We start from the raw sequence: 18,967 nt of genomic DNA on the forward strand, positions 1-18,967 counted from the left end.
TGGTGAATATTAAAGAATTCATCATTTGAAAAAAATAAAAGACATATTAGGAAAAGATTTATTGTAAATTACAATGTTTTGTTGTACAATACAACAAAAAAACTTCTTAACAGTATAGTCTTGAGCTGGGGAGCCTTTTTCCTTTGAAAGGCCAAACGAGATTGAGGGCCGGAAGTAAATGTTGGGTTATACCAACGATTATATTAAATTGAGTTAAGTTGCCATGCTTCCCCTCGCTTAAAAATAAATAAATAATTAGAAAAAATGAATCTGTAATCTGCTTAACTAATGCAGTTTTAGGTCTAAGTTCTAGTTGTCAAGTCATCAAAACTTACAGAGCAATAAGAAATAATTGTAAAAAAAAAAAATCTTAATTTTATTTGTTTTATTTTCTCAATTATTTAATTTTTTTTAAATCTCTTCTCATGTGACATGGTGGGTCGAATCAAACGTTACTACAAGCCAACTTTGGCCCCCAGGCCCTAGTTTGAGCATCTCTGGTCTTGGGCAATTGACTCAAATGATATCTAGTTAAATAAATGGAATTAGCTAAAGAAATTGCATTAGCACTGATGTCACTAACAAAACCAATGATACAGCTACATTTAATTAATTGTATAAATACTGTTAATGTTGAAACCATATAATTACTCTTCGTGGATAAAACATGTTAACTTGACTACACTAAATGACTCTGTAGGAGTTGCTTGAGGACGAAGGCAAACTTCCACCTTCAGATACGTGGTACACATCTGCAAAAGACCAGAATGTTAATGACGATGCAAAACTGGAATTGTTTCATTTAAGTGACTAAAACGAAACATAACTTTTCATCCGTTTAGAAGAAATGCATAAGTAAATACACAGCGTACAATAGTAATGTCTGATGCATCAAGAATTCATGTGAATGTGGGCAGGAAGAACATTAGATCTATTATCAATTACTTTTACTATATGAACTATTTCTCATTCGACTGTGTCGACACTAGGTAGTGTTGAAAAGGTTTCTGCAACGGCATAGTTAATCGGTGTATGTGTGGGTGACAGTTCCAGCGTTTGTCATCACTATATTTGGTTATAGTTGACTGTCGCTGGAACAGATGTGAGTTTATCATTTTAATAAATCCATAAATCTGTTATTTGGGAATGATTTCAACGTGTTCAACTTTCCTAGACCTCTTGTATTTTCAGGTTATTGTGCTGACCCGTTTGTTTCTATGGAGCTGGATGATCAACATAGATTTATTTTTAACCTGAGTTTTTAAACACCTGGATCCCCTTAACTTCGTCCTGATGCTGACAGCCAATGGAATATCATTTGGATATTACATTCTTTTGAAGCTGTGGCAACACAGCAAGGAGTGAAGCGAGGAACAGGTATGGCTGAAAAACAGATAAGCTCCTGTACTGTGCTGCAGCTGACCATCTAATCCATCTAGGTGCTATGTTCATCCAAGTTCCAGGGTTCTCTCTCATTGCATCTACTGCATCAAAGAGCCCTTATGCAACTGGACTTTTTGAGACGGCTTTACACACCCGTGTCTACCATCACTAAAGTTGAACTTCTTGTCCAACCCTGTTATTTGTAGTTAAATGCTTCTTACAGTTGCCCAAATGTCTAACCTGATTGTGCAGCCCAACATTTATAAATGTGAAAATCTCCAGTTCAGGCTTAATTGCAACCACATCTCTGAAAAATACATATCTACATTTTCATTACTAAATTATAGAGACAATTTCTCCATTAGTAGAGTGACTTTCTTTTCCCTTTGTGTTAGTGTGTAAAAAATGAAAAACCATGCAACAGCAGGTGGTTAACTAGACATTTCTTATCTCATATGAACAAAAGTCTGCATCTAATTTAAATTACTTATCTATTAGAAAAAATACACTGAGAAAATGTATTTATTTTTCAGTAGTACAGTTTTTCTCAGTTGCTTTGAAGTGTTTCTCAGATCAGAATCGACAATTTTTGTCAAAAACTATTTTTTCAACCCCCAAGCATTTCTCGTTGCTTTGAACAAATTGTGAATGCTTCGGTACCTTTTGTTTAATTAATGTAATTTATCAATTAAAAAACGATCAATTGTTTATATCGTTTTTAAACTTACATTTCTATCAAACTGTTTTTTGTTTGTTTTTGTAAATGTGTCTTGAATTGATCAATTGTGCAGATGAATCTTGATTGTCACTGATGAAGAATTGTTGAACAGCCTCAGATCAACCAATGATCAACTGGTTCTCTAAAACAGGTCAAAGGTGATCTTGTGACCCTTCAATTGGCGACAGACACATAAAGCAAAACACATCATTACAATTTCTAAAAATGGATGATCAACCGGAAGTGAATGAACACTAGAACAGTACAGTAAAAATGTGAATCCTGTCTGGTCTCTTGCAATCAACATCTCACATACATTTGTGTAAATTTGTGCTGTTGAAATTCATAGATGCCATACAGCAGAAATTCAGCCTTGTGCATCTTTAATTATTGTAATCCAAAACGTAGTTTACATCAGAACCCACAAACTCTGTGCTTTTATTCTGACAACATGACTAAACATTTTATGAACAATGACAAAAGACTTGTTATTCTGATGGCACTGAGATGTTCATTGACACAAATATTAACTTTTGAGAGATGAACTACAGATGTTGAGGCTTCAGCAAGAAATCCAATGTCTGCTGCTGTTAATATTGAGATATACTCCAAAGCAACTGAGAAAAACTGTAACTATGTTACTTGGACAAAGGTTAAAAAAACCTGACAATGCAATCAGAATATAATGTGATAATTTCATAAAAAGCAATGCACTAAAACAGTGCATAATAATAATCAACTTACCTCTTCTCCAAAACCTCGGAATGAAAGTAAATCTACTTGAGAAGGATGGTTCAGTGCTTGTGCTCTATAGATTAAAAACTCCATATTAAAAGTCTGATTTTCATCCAAGTAAAATGACTTGTAGCAGGAATTGATTGTGTATTTACCCTGCTCTGATTAGAGTTTACGTTCCTCAGACTCAACCTTCTTGCTAGCGCCTTTTGAACCTGCATCCACAAAAGTCGAAGTAAAGTTTTAGATCTTGATCCTCAAACATCCTAAAACAAATCCTAAAAAAGAAGTTAATCTTAAAATAACAGCACATACCTTACTATCCAGTAATGTTCCAAACAGCAAAATAAAGAAACCCTATGAAAAGCAAATAAGACAGTTTTCTGCATTAATTTTGTCAGATAAATTATGTTAGTATAAGATTATGTATAAGATTTTTTAGCATATATCATGATTACAAAGGTAATAACATTAATACCTGCAGTGAATTAAGGAATGAGAACACTATCTGAATCCTATGATCAGGAGACACCATGGTCCCAATGCCAAATCCCCACGTTAGACCAAAGAGAGGAGTTAAAATCGCCACACATCTAACAATAACCATGAGAGGATGCTTCTCATCTGGATGTGTGGAAGAATGAACTCTTCTCCTCAACATCCTACACAGAACCACAACAAGCACCAGGAGGTTTATAGCAACAATAGTCAGAGCAGGAATCACAAATGCCAGGAGGGCCTTCGTTTCATTCCAGTTCAGCCAGCAGTTGTAATCTTTTTGAATGTATCCATGGCCCCCAGCTGTAGATGCCACAGTAACAACAGCTATGATTAATGGGGCTCCATAGCCAACAGTAAAGGCTATAGCCATCATTGATCCTCTGCTCATTCTGGAAAAGACCATGGTGGTGCGGTAGAGGAGCAAGAGTGCTGAGACAAACATCCAGAAGAAAAGGGCGAGATAAAAGAAGTGCATGAAAAATGTTGCTGTGTTGCAGGGACCCTCCGGCGTTTTCTCCCCTTCTGTTATTACTGCCGATCCAATGATGAAGCATATGTTCGCGATCAGAAGGGAGAGAGCGATGTTGACTATGGAGACATGACGCATGTGGGACGTGTCATTCCTCGTCACTGATTTCCAAATGATGAGTTCGACAATGAGGCACAAAACCAAGCTGCCCATCGAAATGCCAACACCAATGTAAGTTATGTAGTCTAGGATGATAGTTAGTTCTTTATCCTGGGCAAACGGTGACATCAGAATTGAAAAAGAAGTCGTGTGATTGCATTCACATGTGAATCTTTCCATTCCATTCTCTGGTTTTAGTTGGCATCCAGTCGAGTCCCATCCCCCAGTGCCATTCACAAGATCGAAGTTCCAAAAGACACACTGAGGGCTACCAAGTGTCTTATTTTTGATGGCAAACGAAAGAGAGATGTTCTTAATTGTTGACACTGGTTCAATCATAGCTACATCTCCATTGATGGTGTTAGCTGGACTGTCTTTGTTTGCAGTACGATTAGGTAAGACATTGTCAAGTGAAGAAAAAACTATGACTGTTATAAAAGGTCTGTCACTAAGCATTGGAATATTGATTTGGGTCGTTAAATTGATACCAAACACTTCAGAAAATGGGAAGGTGTTATTAGTTTTTTTGAGATGAGTCGAGTTAGTTGTTATCTCAATGATATCATTTGGGAGTCTGCGTCCGATGCTTTCGATAGATTGCAGAATTTCAGAACTGGCATTGCTGGTAGTAGTATTCTGGTTTAGATCCGCCCATGTCCCCCGTGCTGCAGCGGACCCGATGACGTCTAGTGTTTTTAGAAAACCCTTAGAATGAAGAGCACATTTTATCAAATAATATGCATCACAAAATAGAAAAGTGTTGATTTGCGTTCTTAATGAGAAAAAAGAGGAGTGATTTAAAATGTAATTTAAAGACTCCAAAAAGATTTAAAAAACATGATTATACTTACAGTCATAATGGGTTCACTGACTAAAATTGTTTGGGAGATACTGGCAACAGTTTTCAGTATTGCCATGATTGTTAATATAGTTGATGGAGATGAAGTAATATTTAGAGCATTTGTTTCAGTAACAGTGCTGAGGTTAGCCACAAATTGGGGGAGTTCAATCGGCATTAAAACCTATGGAGAAAAAAAACAAGCAAAAATGCAAAATGCTAATATATCTTTTTATCCTTGTTGGAAATAAAGTTCAAAATCAAATCTGAATTACCGAAGCTCTATCTTTTAGATTTTGAATGACTCGCAGAGCACAGTTGGTAGCTCTAATTTGCCACTGTCCCGTTGAATTACACTTAGCTTCTTGATTGCCGACCATGTCTCCATCACAGTCACCCAAATGTATATCATTCACATTTCCAGGACCAAATACAGCATCGAAGCAGGTAAACACTAAAGGAAGTATATTACACATTAGAATGTTTTAGACAATTATTATAGACAGAAACCTTTGAGTACAAGGAGTAAAACTACCCTCGTTTGTTTCTTATTGCCATTAAGATTAAATTTGACCGTATCGTTAAACAAAAACTAAACTGCTACTTTATAAAGAACATGTGAATTATGGCACTATGGAACTTAGTATCAATTTTTTAATCAGTTTTCAATCGTCACTCATTTCCTAATGAACAGATGGCTTTAGTGATGCAGACATATTCTATGATTATACCGCCACTCAAAGCGAATCATATGCCAAACTGTAATACCTGAGTATCCCATTCTGTGTACAACTTGAGTGCATAGATTGGTAACAGTGATCGTGGTCATTTTAATGGTGTTTAAGCTAAAACTTGAGGGTTTCGACTGGACTGGAGTCTCAATCAAGTTTGTAAAATAAAATAAATAAATAAATAAACAGCATTCAATGACATTCATATTCATATGGGTCCAATGCTCAATAAAGCCAACTAGTCTAAGGACAGGATTAGAAGGTTTTCAGTCTCAATTTCTTTTGGACTTGATCTTGGCCTTGACCTACTTAAGACTTAAGAACTCACCTAGTCCTAGTCTTGTACATGACAATGGTATTCTTGACTACAGCCATAGTTGCTGTAAAGTGTAAATGCATAAATGTATTTGCGAGCATGGAATAGTAAACCAAGCTTGCAGAACAACTGTTGAATGTAAGCACTTCAATAAAGCAAACAATGAGTATCTTCCACTACCCAATTTAAAATAACTATAGTATATGCTGTACAAAATAAATAAAAGAAGATACACTCGCAAATGTATTGAGACACATGGCTATTCCAGCCATATGTAGTTCTTATCTATCAGGTTCTTCCCTTAACAAAAATTTGGAGACATAGAAATGTATAGAATGAAAGTCTCATATCTGTTCCAGCATGATAATGCCCTTGTGCAAAAAGCCAGTTCCATGAAGATATGCTTTACATTTTGCTATAGAGCTCTGACCCTCAACCCTACTGAACACCTTTGGGATGAATGTGAAGTACTCCAGACCTCTTCACCTCACCTTATATTAATACCGGACTTTACCATGTTAAGATTCTCTATCTAATATTTCCTCTTATGTGATTATTATTTTCAAATAATATTAGCACATTTAGATTGTATTAGCTGCATTCTTAGCATTGTTAAAATTAAATAGTTCACTAATCAGAGTTGATATAAGTAAATAAATCAATCAAATGAAAGTCCAGGAATAATAATCATTTCGTATTTCTTATTGTAATTCCTAAATAGGAAATACTCGATTCATTTGTCTATATCTGTGATATTATTTTACAGTGTAGCTAATACACATTAAAAATCAATTTGCTAGATTAATAAAAATGTGCATGTGAATGTCAGTATCTAAATGTATATACATTAGGTAAATAAGGTGTCATGTCACTTGTTGATTGTGTAATACTATGTAAGTTACTTATTTTTATATTAGTTATATATATGTAAATAAGCAACTCAGTAAATCACTAACCAACAACACATACAAATGTAAATGGTGTACAATTTATTTATTCATTTGCGTTTACGATAGTCACGCAAGCTAATAATCATGCACAAAAACGTAAAAGAATGTAATGTAAATGTAATTAATGTAATGTAATGTAAAAAGAATAAACGTGACCCAGTACTCACCTTCGTTGACTGCATTTATTGTGACGCTCTGTGCATTGTAATCGCTTTTAGTCAGCTGGCACGTGACCGTAATCTTCTCATTTTTCCGGCAATCCTGCGTGTTTATTTTATAGCCACATATTATACAGCCTTTTGGTGGAACTTTGGTGGAAAAAAGTAAAAACACAAGAAACATATTTAGATAAATTATCTATGCTATACATTTGGTTGTTTATTTATTTTCAGAATTATTATGATTGATCTGTTCTTTATGACCTCCTAAAAAATTTCCAATTTTATAGAAATATTGCAGAAAATGTTCATATCTGACCTGTTGAAGTTTGGCTGCAAGCTGCCTGGTCAACATTCCACTTCACTTCATAGCTCTCATAAACACAACACTGCAGCACAACTGTTGAATTCTCACATTTTACAAATTTGTCATTGCTCACTTGGATATTGGGTTCTGGAATCAAAATCCTTTGCCAGATAACAAAGGGTATTGAGTTTTCTGTTGTGCTGCATTCATACTGCCCTGGCACGATGCAAAAAGATAAGCAATCATTTAACAATAAAAAATGCACTTTTAATCAAATGATTTTTTTATTATTATTTGTATTTATAGAACAAAAGTTCCATCCTGAAATAAATTCAGTGTATAAGCTAACAAGAAGCTTTAATCCATGTCCATTTTATTAAGACAAAATAAAATTTGGAAGTAAAATTTGGATCCAGAAATGTTGATGACTCAAATAATTATTTCATAATATAAAGTGTATACATTATTATAATAGCAACAATTCATTCCCAATAATTTTTTGAACACAGTACATTTAATGTGAGGTTGCATACTACACAGAAGGCATTTCTAACTTACCACTATCTTCCGGAGTGACATTTTTCACAGTGAGAACAGTCTGATCAATAATAAATCTATCAGACGCTTTTAGTTCAATTCCATTCCTCGTCCATTTAATGGTGTTATTTGCTGTTGTGTTACAGGTCAGTATCAGATTTTGCCCAGGGTAGATTTGATCTTTGCTTGTATAAAGGCCATCTGGCACTAAAACACAGAACCGTGTACAAGTGTCAGGTCACATTGCTTCTTTCATTTTTATCACCAAATAGATGATAAATGAAACAGCTGAAAAAATTCTATTACCACTTCTACTCATAAAAATAATACTGATAATAATAGTAAAAACGGAGAAAAAGACGAAGCTAAGCAATAATAAGCTAATAATGTCCCTACCACTATGACTGAATGCATCATCGCTTATATTGAATCCCTGTGTTCGGAGATTGCTGGCAAGTTGCTGGTTTGCTGACAGCAAATTGAGGTCGCTGTTAGTTGTTTTAATGCTAAAGTCTGTAATTAAACTGCCAGGCCTGTGAACACACAGAACATCATTTAGAACATTTAGAAAGAACTCTATTCATTTCAATACAATTTTATTTGTATAGCATTTTTAACAGTTGGCAGAAATAAATACATTTTGACTACAAATGTTGGTGTCATAAATTAGTCCCTTTAAGTCCATAAGTGTATCCTTAATGAGCAAGCAAGTGGTAACAGTGAAAGGGAAAAACCTCATGAGATTAATTGAGGAAGAAACCTTAAGAGGAACCAGACTTAAAAGGGAAATCATCCTGATCTGGGTGAAAGAACTATTGATAAAATTCTACAACAAATACTACAAAATATTACATGATGCACGTTCAGTTTCTTTAGATTTCATGGAAGTTTGCGAAAGTTATTGCATTCATTAGATCATCAAGATCAGAGATGTCCAATCTTGTGGAGGTTTTCATTCCAACCAAACAAGGGCCACACCTAAAAGTCCATTGAAAATGAAGATCTATGAATCTTGGAATCTAGTGTGGCTTGGTTGGAATAAAAACCTGCACCCACACTGACCCTTTGTGGAAAAGATTATATTAAATCTGTAGTTAATGTCAACAGTCTCCTACACTGACTCAGGAATACAGTTCGCTTCTGATCATCATCACTGTACCCCGCAACATTGTATATCTGCTACAAATGGACATTCGGTGCAACCCAGATGAGGACGGGTTCCCTCTTGAGTCTGGTTCCTCTCAAGGTTTCTTCCTTATGCCATCTCAGGGAGTTTTTCCTCGCCACAGTCGCCACCGGCTCACTCATCAGGGACACTTATAAAGAACATATTCACTTTTAATCACCACATTATCTGTATAAAGCTGCTTTGAGACAATGTTCATTGTTAAAAGCGCTATACAAATAAAAATGAATTCAATTGAAATTATAATTAAGATGAACACAATCTTAAATAAACTGGATGTGTTTTAATGCAATAAATAACATCACCTAAAATAATTCACGTTTGCAGATTTAGCTTGGTAGGCAGGCAAGCTTCTATAACTTAGATCAATCTGAAAAAAAAGACACATTTTACATCACAGTGCTCATCAATTTGTTTATGAAAAAATAAAACAGCAGCTCTGCCTGTAGGGATGTCTTTAAAAAGTTTATATTCATGTGCAAATTCTTATGAATTGTTCCAGCACATTCACAAAGACTTGTTTGGTTCCACATAATCTAAGACTGATAATAAACAGGCTAAAAATGTGCGGTATATAAGAAATTGATATTATTATTAAATATTATGAAAGTCTAACTGACTTTCATAAATGTACAGTTTCCACCATGAGAAAGTCTTCATGATGGAAAAAGGCTGGTGAGAAAATGACAATTTATGGTATAATATTCATTCAGTGATAAAATAATAGGGTGTCAATTGTGAATTACTAAATTATAAAAAAAATTGCAATGCTATTACAGGGATTACAGCTATTACAGCACACCCCATGTTCTTGTCCCCATGTTTTACAGTTCAAAAAGAAAGCGAAATAATTTATTTCTTCACTTTATTATTGCTCTTTCTAAAGCTGCTACTTCTGCTATTAAAACAGCCGATCCTTTATAATCGTATCATATTAACTTACTAATTCCTCGATTTTTGCTTTAAGTTCTTTGAAGGCTGCACTTGTTTTATCGGCCAATGCCATGTCAAATTCTCTGTTTATTTTCATGGAGAGACCAATGACACTGGTGTCTGTGGGTGAAAAATAATTAAAAAGAGTTAAAGATTTAAAGATGATGTGTACATTTAAACAAGTAAAACACAACATGATTAGATCATTAGGAAAAACTACGTACAAGCACAGAAAGAAGAAAAGGGAAGTGGGGACAAAGCTGGGACTGTAGCTGAAGTTCTTGTTAGAATTTGGTACACATTTTTCCAGTGTACCTGAGAGAGATTTATGTGGTTTCTTATCAGTAGTTTTTAGAATTATATAAGATTAAAACATATTTATGACATAAAAGCTTTTGTACACTTCCATAATTGCTTTCAAATATATTTCACGAATAAAATCAATCAAATCAAACATCTAAATGTGAAAAATAATAATTTTATAATTGACTTTAACCCTGGCATGGTTGTTGGCACCAAATTGGGCTGGTTTGAGAAACTGCTGAGCTGCTTGTATTTAACGATATATAAAACAGAAGCTATCACGTACTAGCACGAAACTGGTCCTGAAGCCCGGAAAAAAGATGGTCTTCTGTTCTTGTAGCAATGCAGGTGTTTCCTAAATAAATCCCACTGAAATGTTTTTCTGTTTATCATAGGTTGTAAAGATTGATTATTTAATTTACTATATCCTTTTTGCCATCTTAAACCAATCCAGACATTTTCCTCTGACATCTCTTATTGTCATTTTCCTATTGCTAAGAGATGAATTGTCATTTTCTAAAAATGGTTGTGTATGAAAATCCCAGGAGATCAGCAGTTTCTGAAATGCTCAAATTAGCCCATGCATAAAATCACAGATATCATTTTTCTTAATTGTGATGATTTATGTGAATATCAACTGAATCTCTTCACCTGTATCTGCATTTACAAATTTAGATTAGGTAAAGAAACATAGAGGTGTTCCTATTAAAGTGGTTAGGTTAATGTTGCACAAGGATAAAAGTCCACAAAAAATGGAATGTGTTGTTGAATTTCTAATCATATATCAGGCTTTTCAGAATTGTTCTGGAACTTTACTTCAAGTTTTACAACTTTTGGATATTTGAAAAGGTTCCATGTTCTACTTTCAATTTCTTAGATGAAAAAAATCTGATCAAAATTTTAATTCTGTAAAATTCTTTGCTAAATTTGCTTTGTTTTGGGTAGTGATAGCTTGAGGTTTAGATGTTGGAAGAGAATGAGAACTTCTGAAGAGAATGCTAAGTTAAACTCACAGCAGAGTTAAAATCCCAGCAGCACCAAATTACCATTGAATAAAGCAAAACATAAATAAGATAAATGTGAGGAGAAGGGGGTCTGCCAAATACCATAAATGTAAGTGGATAAAAAGATATTTGGAATGTTTTTTTTTATTCAAATATGTATTTAAATTTAAATGTATATGTAATTGTATATGTGTGTATTTAATTTTTGAATCACATTCATAGCCGGATGTTACTGCTTTAAAAATACAGCATTAAAGCTTTATCATGTAACATATATTTTTATTTTCAATGGATTATTTATTACAAATTCAAAGCAACGTGTTATTGCTAATCTCTGCTCTATTTGCAGTAGTGAAATATTATATATGCTATTTTTAAAGAAATTCGGCAGCCCATAATCAAAGTGTACAACAGTTGTAAATATAATAATTACTCATCAAAATGATTTTTTTCATTATATGGGTGAAGATCACATAGATTTACAAAAAAATGTTAAAACGCTTCATTTTTATAACTTAAGAAAACACTTACCTTGGGTTGCAGTTGCTGTGGTTACTGCTGGAGTGTTTTTTATGCCTTTGGTGGTTGCATGTTGGATTGTGGCAAATGTTCTGTTTGTGGTGATATTTGCTGTTATGGCAACAGTCATATTAGGGGTTGCAGAGGCTGTGGTTGCAATCATGGTGGTTCGAAGGCTTGTGCTTTTGGTGTCTTTGGTTGTTGTCGCTGCAGTAGGAGTAGTTATGAATGTGGTTGGGTTTGCAGTGGTTGTGCTTGCAGTGGTTGTAGTTATGACTGGGATGGTTGTGGTTTCAATAACTGGAGTTGTAGAATCTGTGACTGTGGGAATTGTGGTTAGAAAAGCTGTGTGTATGGTAGCTGTGTTAGTAGCAGTTGTAATTGTGGTAATATTGCTTGTCTTGACTATGGTTGCAGTTGTGGTGTCTGTAGTTGTAGAGGTGGTGGTAGTGGTTTCTGTGGTGTTTGTGGTGGTGGTGGTGGCTGGGCTTGTTATCTTTGTGCTTAGGAAAGCTGTGTTTGTATCAAGTGTAGTTGTTGTGGCTGTAGTTGGGACAAGTGCAGTTAAAGTGTCTGACGTTGTAGCAGCTGGGATTGTGGAACCTGAGGCTATGGCTTCTATGGTAGCACTGGTTGTAGTTGTGGTGTGGTCTGCTGTGGTTCCTGTGGCTGGGGTTGTGGCATTTGTGATTGTAGAAACTGTTGAAAAAGTTGTGTGTGTGGCATCTGTGGTTGTAGTGGTTGTGGTTCCAGTGGCTTTGCTTGTATTGTCTGTGGTTGCAGTGGTTGGTATCATGATAGTAGTAGCAGGGTCTGTGGTAGTGACTAGAATTGTGTTGTTTGTGGTTCCGTGAGCTGTAGTTATGACCTCTGTGTTTGTATCAATTGTTGTGGTTGTAGTTGGGGCACCTGTTTGTAATGAGTTTGTACCTGTGGTGTCTGCAGTTGTTGAAGCTGTGGTTGCAATAGTTGTAGTTTGAAGACTTGTGTTAGTGGGTGATGCACCTATAGTTGTATTTGGGGCAGCTGTGGGTATTGTGTTTGTAGCTGTGGTGCCAGTGGTTGCAGAAGCTGTGGTTGCAATCTCTGTACTTGGTTGATCTGTGGTTGTAACACCTACAATTAGGTCAGCTGTAGTTGGGGCAGCTGTCTGGATAGTGTCTGTGGTTATAGCAGTTAAGGTTATAGCATCCATGAAAGGTGTCTTGGTGTGTTCAGTGGTGTCTGTGGGTGTAGTACTTATGATTATAGCAGCTGTAAGTGGGGTTGTTGTGAGTGTGGTTATGTTTGCAGCAGATGTGTGCACAGTCATTGTGGTTGTAGTTATTGGTGTTGTGTTTGGGGTAGCTATAGATCTGATCACTAGGGTTGTGGCATCTGTGCTTGTGACAGATGTTATTGTAGAAATGGTTGGAAAAGCTGTTTCTGTGGTGTTTGCAGCTGCAGCGGTTGTGATTGTAGTGGCTTTGTTTGTTCTGGTTATGGTTCCAGAAGTGGACTCTATAGTTGTAGCGGCAATGGTTGTAGTTGTGGTGTTGGGGACTGGGATGGGGATGATTGTGGTTTGGAGACCTGTGGTTGTGATATTTGTTGCTGTATTAGTTGTGCTTGTTATAGTTAGCGTAGCAGTGGGTATAGTATTTGAAGCTGTGGCGTCTGTAGTTTCAGAGTCTGTGGTTGCAATCACTGTAGTTTGAGGGCTTGTTTTTGTAGTGTCTGTGATTGGGGCAGCAGTAAATGTGGCTGTGTTTGCAGTAGATGTGCCAGTAATTGTGGTTGTAGTCAAGACTTGTGTGGTTCTGATGGCTGGGGTTGTGGCATTTTTAATTGAAATGGTTGTGTCTGTGGGAACTGGGGATGGAAATGCTGTCCTTGTGGTATCTGTAATTATAAAGGCTTTGTTTGTTTCAGCTGTAGTTGCAAAAGTGGTCTCTAAAGTTGTGGCAGAGATATCTGGTATGGTCTTAGCAGTTGTGGTGTCTGTGGTTTTGGTTACTGGGATTGTGATGGTTGTGATTTGAAAATCTGGGATTGTAACATCTGCAGTTTTATCAGTTGTGATTGTTTCTGTGGATGTGGCAGTTATGGTTGCATTTGTGTTTGTTGCAGCTGTTGAAACTGGTGAAAAAGCTGTTTGCGTAGCATCTATTTTTGAAGCATTTGTTGTATTGTTTGTGATTGCAGTAGTTGTATTTGCAATTGTTTGTGTGATGTCTGTGGTGTTGGTCCCTTGGATTGCGATAGCTGAGGGTTGTAGAGATGTTGTTGTGATACCTGTGGTTATGCCAGTTGTGATTGTTGTATCCCCAGATATATTGTCTGTGGATGTAGCAGTTATGATTGTGGTGTCTGTGGTTGTGGCATCTGTGTTTGTATCAAGTGTAGTTGTTGTGGCTGTAGTTGGTAGAAGTGTAGTTAAAGTGTTTGACGTTGTAGCATCTGGGATTGTGGAACCTGAGGCTGTGGCTTCTATGGTAGCACTGGTTGTAATTGTGGTGTGGTCTGCTGTGGTTCCTATGGCTGGGGTTGTGGGATCTGTCACTGTACCAGCTATGATTGTAGAAACTGTTGGAAAAGTTGTGTGTGTGGCATCTGTGGTTGTAGTGGTTGTGATTCCAGTGGCTTTGCTTGTATTTTCTGTGGTTGCAGTGGTTGGTATCATGATAGTAGTAGCAGTGGTTGCAGAAGCTGTGGTTGCAATCTCTGTACTTGGTTGATCTGCGTCTATGGTATTTGTGGTTGTAACACCTACGATTATGTCAGCTGTAGTTGGGGCAGCTGTCTGGATAGTGTCTGTGGTCGTAGCAGTTAAGGTTATAGCATCTGTGAAAGGCGTCTTGGTGTGTTTAGTGGTGTCTGTGTGTGTAGTACTTATGATTATAGCAGCTGTAAGTGGGGTTGTTGTGAGTGTGGTTATGTTTGCAGCAGATGTGTGCACAGTCATTGTGGTTGTAGTTATTGGTGTTGTGTTTGGGGTAGCTATTGATCTGATCGCTGGGGTTGTGGCATCTGTGCTTGTGACAGATGTTATTGTAGAAACGGTTGGAAAAGCTGTTTCTGTGATGTCTGCAGCTTCAGCGGTTGTGATTGTAGTGGCTTTGTTTGTTCTGGCTATGGTTCTAGAAGTGGACTCTATAGTTGTTGTGTTACCTGTGGTTATGCCAGTTGTGATTGTTATATCCCCAGATATATTGTCTGTGGATGTAGCAGTTATGATTGTGGTGTCTGTGGTTGTGGCATCTTTGATTGTAGAAAGTGTGTTTGTGGCATCTGGAGTTATGTTGTTTGTGATTGTTGGGGCTTTGCTTGTTTTGGCTGCCATTTCATTAGTGCTTTGTATAATTGCAGTGTCAGTGGCTGATGTAGTGTCTGCCATTGTGGTGTCTGTGATGTTTGTTAGGGGGATTCCAATGGTTGTGATTTGAAAATCTGTGATTGTGACATCTGTGGTTTTGGCTGTGATTCCATTAATGGTGGTTAGTGTGCTGTTTATATTTGCAGTGTTTGTGGTGTTGGCTATGGGTATTGTGATGGTTATATTTTTAACATCTGTGGTTGAATAAGTTGTAATTGTTGTGGTGGTATTTGGTGCAGTGGTTGGTATAATGTCAGTGGATGTATAAGTTATGATTGTGGTGTTTTTGGGTGTAGCATCTGGGCTTCTATCACTTTGGGCTGTGGTTACAGTATTGCTATCTATAGTTGGCATTGTAATGGTTTGTGTGGAGTCTGTAGTTGCAGTGGCTGTGATTGTCGTTTGGGGAGCTGTTGCTATGACATCTGTAATTGCATCAGTTATGACTGTTGAGGGTATAGATGGCATAGTTGAGGATGTAAAGTCTGTAGTTGTAGCAGTCATCATTGTGATGTCTGTGGTTGTGGGTGCTGTGATTGCAGTAGTTGCAATGTGATCAACTGTAATGTCTGTGGCCATACCAGCAGCAGTTATGGTTGCAAACAGTGTGGTTTGAAGACTATTTGTAGTGTCTGGGGATGCAGCTGTTGTTGTCAATGGGTCGTTAATTGCACTGTATATGGTTAAATCAGATTTGTCTGTGTATGAGGGTGCAGTTTGTGTGAAAACTGGACTTAAAATGGAAGATGTAATTTTGTTGTAAGTTTGAATGGCTGTGTTTGTAACATCTGTGACTGTATCGGTTGGTGTAGTGGCTTTGGTATCTGTGTTAGAAGTAGCTGATATTGTGCTTGTTGTAGATTGAATAGCTGTAGTTGCTAGGCTTGCGGTGATTGTTGTTTGGCTAAGGATGGATTCAAGGTCTAATATTGTTGCAGGAGTGATTGTCACAATTGTGCTTACTGTCATGTTTTCACTTGTGGTGTCTGTGCTTGGGGAAGTTATATTCAGGGTTGGTGTATAAGTGTTGGTTGTTAAAGATGGACATGCAGAGATATCTACAAGGTAAAATATGCAAAACATAATATTAAATGGGGACAATTTTTACCTAGTCATATATAGTTATTTCTATTGCTATTTATTAACAGAGTCACCACTGTTTTTGTAATAAATGGGACAACTTATTTGATGGGTAACTTCACTTTCTCTGATAAATTAAATAAATTCAATAAATACACCACATCCAATTAAAATACTGACAGCATAATCTAATATTTTATGGAACACATTAAATATACCCTTTTGAAAATCATGAAATAAATTTGTTTGTTTTATTTTTGTGATACATACCTGTTGGCTCATTGATTAGTTGGCAGAACTGTCCATCATTTGGAAAAGCATTGATGCAACCACACCAGCTATTGGTGACATTATCACAAGACCCATATACTGTGCATTTTTCACATGGCCAGAAATACTGGTCCTCACACCTACATTGATATTCCGAACCATTCAAACTACACACTGTTTAAAAAAAAAAAAAAAACAGCAGAAATGTTTTTATTAGAGCCTACTTTGGCTTCATTTTACATCTATTTTGAGATATTTACAAAGATAACTTTTTGTGTATGTGTCTACATCTATCTATCTATCTATCTATCTATCTATCTATCTATCTATCTATCTATCTATCTATCTATCTATCTATCTATCTATCTATCATCTATCTATCTATCTATCTATCTATCTATCTATCTATCTATCTATCTATCTAGCTAGCTAGCTAGCTAGCTAGCTAGCTATCTATATACATTCACATTTTCGCTATTCACATTTTCGAGTTCACTTTAAACTTATCAAAAGATCAATTATTTACAGTCTAATTCTTACCAGTTGTAATGTTCACACTTGTAACTTCTATTGTGTTATCCAATGAAATTGGGAAACTGAATCGTTCTAGAAGATCCTTCACGTCACCTATCATTGCTGTGCTTGTGACATTAATTTCAATTTCAATGATAAACTCAAAAAATTGCAGCTCTACGAAAAATAAATGAGTTAGGTTAACACAAGAAAAAAACATCTTATAACAATCTTATACATACTGTATATTCATGTACTTTAAAACATTTCTCCTACCACTTTTTGGCACACACATCTGTCCATCATTGGAAAAGTTACTGATGAAGGTACAGTTGCATGTTCCTTCATTTGTGTTACAGTCAGTATATATGCAGTTATCGTATGGCCAAACATACTGATCTTCACACATGCAGTGATATACATTTTCAGCTGCTGTACACACTATGGTAGATAAAAAAAAATTGTATTAAATGGATAAGGACTAAATATCAAAATGTGGCATAATCTGTGACACAAAATATAATAGTCATAGTTAAAAAGATACATTTCACAAATTCAATTATAACATTTTTAATTAAAAATACACATTTGATTATAAAAGGAATTAATTGAAGTCTAGTATATTGACATTATATGGCTGCATAATTCATATTATTAAAAAATTTCACAACAATAAGATGAAAAAACAATCTGCAAATATGATTAAATATATGAATATATCATATATTCCATATTCATTATTTGTACGTTTATAAAATAGCACTTGATTCAGCACATCACAATTTGCATTATTTATATCTCTCTGTTTTAGACATACCTCGCAACATCTGAATATTAATATGCACCCTTTTTATATTAAATCTTGGCACGTGTGTAATTTATCTCTGAACATGTGATTAAACTAAGTTAATGCGTATAGGCAATAAATCTTTCTGAGTATTGTCCACAATCCACAGTGAAACATCTTACATTTATAGAATCTGAGTAAGACAGAGTCTGAGAGTAGTGAACAAACACTTTCCCAGTGGGATTGCCAGCACTGTGAAAGTTAAAGGAAGCACAGCCAGTTATGCTATTTTTCTACTGGCCACAAATGGCTATGGCATGTTTGGGAATCAAACTCAAAATTTTCTGACAACACAGCAAATATATGTGTTGCACCAATTTGGAAGGGATACATTTTTGTTGGTGAACAGTTTGAAAAGACCAGGCTCTGGCACCAGTGGTTAACGAAGCGTGGTGGTGCTACTGATTAGTTTTTTCTAGCTATTAGCAAATGATGCAAATGCAGTTATTATTAACATGATCAAATACCATAAAAGCATAGCCTTAATGTATAAAAAATGTAGTTTACCTGTTGTAAAGCTGAAACCCACGATTTCTGTGCTGTTGTCAAGTTGTAATGGAAAACTGATGGACTTCAATGATGCCTTGATTTGTTCAACCAAAATCAATTGTGAGACATTCACCTCAACCACTATGATGTATTCTACGATATCTGTGCTGGCTGGAAATAAGAATTATATATATATATATATATATATATATATATATATATATATATATATATATATATATATATATATACACACACACACACACACACACACACACATATATATATAGTATACAGGATAGATAGATAGATAGATAGATAGATAGATAGATAGATAGATAGATAGATAGATAGATAGATAGATAGATAGATAGATAGATAGATAGATAGATAGATAGATAGATAGATAGATAAATGTTCCATAGTGTTGTTATATGTTATATCCAAATAATATTTTAATTGTATTAGTATTAGTATTTGCTCATTAAATGCATATAAATAATAATTTTCAAGGTCATTATATTTATTCAAATTTCTAAACATGCTCCTAAAATTCTTATTTACCATCATGATGCACTCTCAAGTGATTCAGTTGTTCATCTGTAGAACTAAGCTGAAAAAATTGAGGAAAGTATGTTTTCTAATACATTTGAATTTATTCACTAT

The 18,967-nt window shown here is 35.5% G+C and overlaps 1 protein-coding gene across 1 annotated transcript; it reads right to left on the bottom strand.

Annotated features, from left to right (window-relative positions):
- Positions 1 to 82: 82 nt before the first annotated feature.
- Positions 83 to 15,715, bottom strand: LOC124393092 (mucin-22-like). Its single transcript, XM_046860429.1, has 14 exons — positions 11,760 to 15,715; positions 9,932 to 10,041; positions 9,294 to 9,358; positions 8,199 to 8,335; positions 7,824 to 8,009; positions 7,278 to 7,481; positions 6,968 to 7,108; positions 5,079 to 5,257; positions 4,817 to 4,987; positions 3,315 to 4,670; positions 3,152 to 3,193; positions 2,992 to 3,051; positions 2,846 to 2,909; positions 83 to 752 (listed from the first exon to the last, which is right to left on the bottom strand). The coding sequence occupies exons 1-14, from the start codon at positions 15,679 to 15,681 to the stop codon at positions 685 to 687; spliced, it is 6,705 nt and encodes a 2,234-aa protein (XP_046716385.1). The 5' UTR covers positions 15,682 to 15,715; the 3' UTR covers positions 83 to 684.
- Positions 15,716 to 18,967: the final 3,252 nt, after the last annotated feature.

The sequence above is a fragment of the Silurus meridionalis genome, chromosome 11, assembly GCF_014805685.1.
Source record: "Silurus meridionalis isolate SWU-2019-XX chromosome 11, ASM1480568v1, whole genome shotgun sequence".
NCBI lineage: Eukaryota > Metazoa > Chordata > Actinopteri > Siluriformes > Siluridae > Silurus > Silurus meridionalis.

Coding starts and splice junctions, on each gene's coding strand:
- LOC124393092 (XM_046860429.1), bottom strand. CDS start 15,681: ATGGCCACAGACATTACAGTTGATCACATTGCAACTACTGCAATCACA. Junction 8,010..8,198: donor TGATGCATTCAGTCATAGTG/GTAGGGACATTA, acceptor TCTGTGTTTTAG/TGCCAGATGGCCTTTATACA. Junction 3,194..3,314: donor CATTCCTTAATTCACTGCAG/GTATTAATGTTA, acceptor TGCTTTTCATAG/GGTTTCTTTATTTTGCTGTT.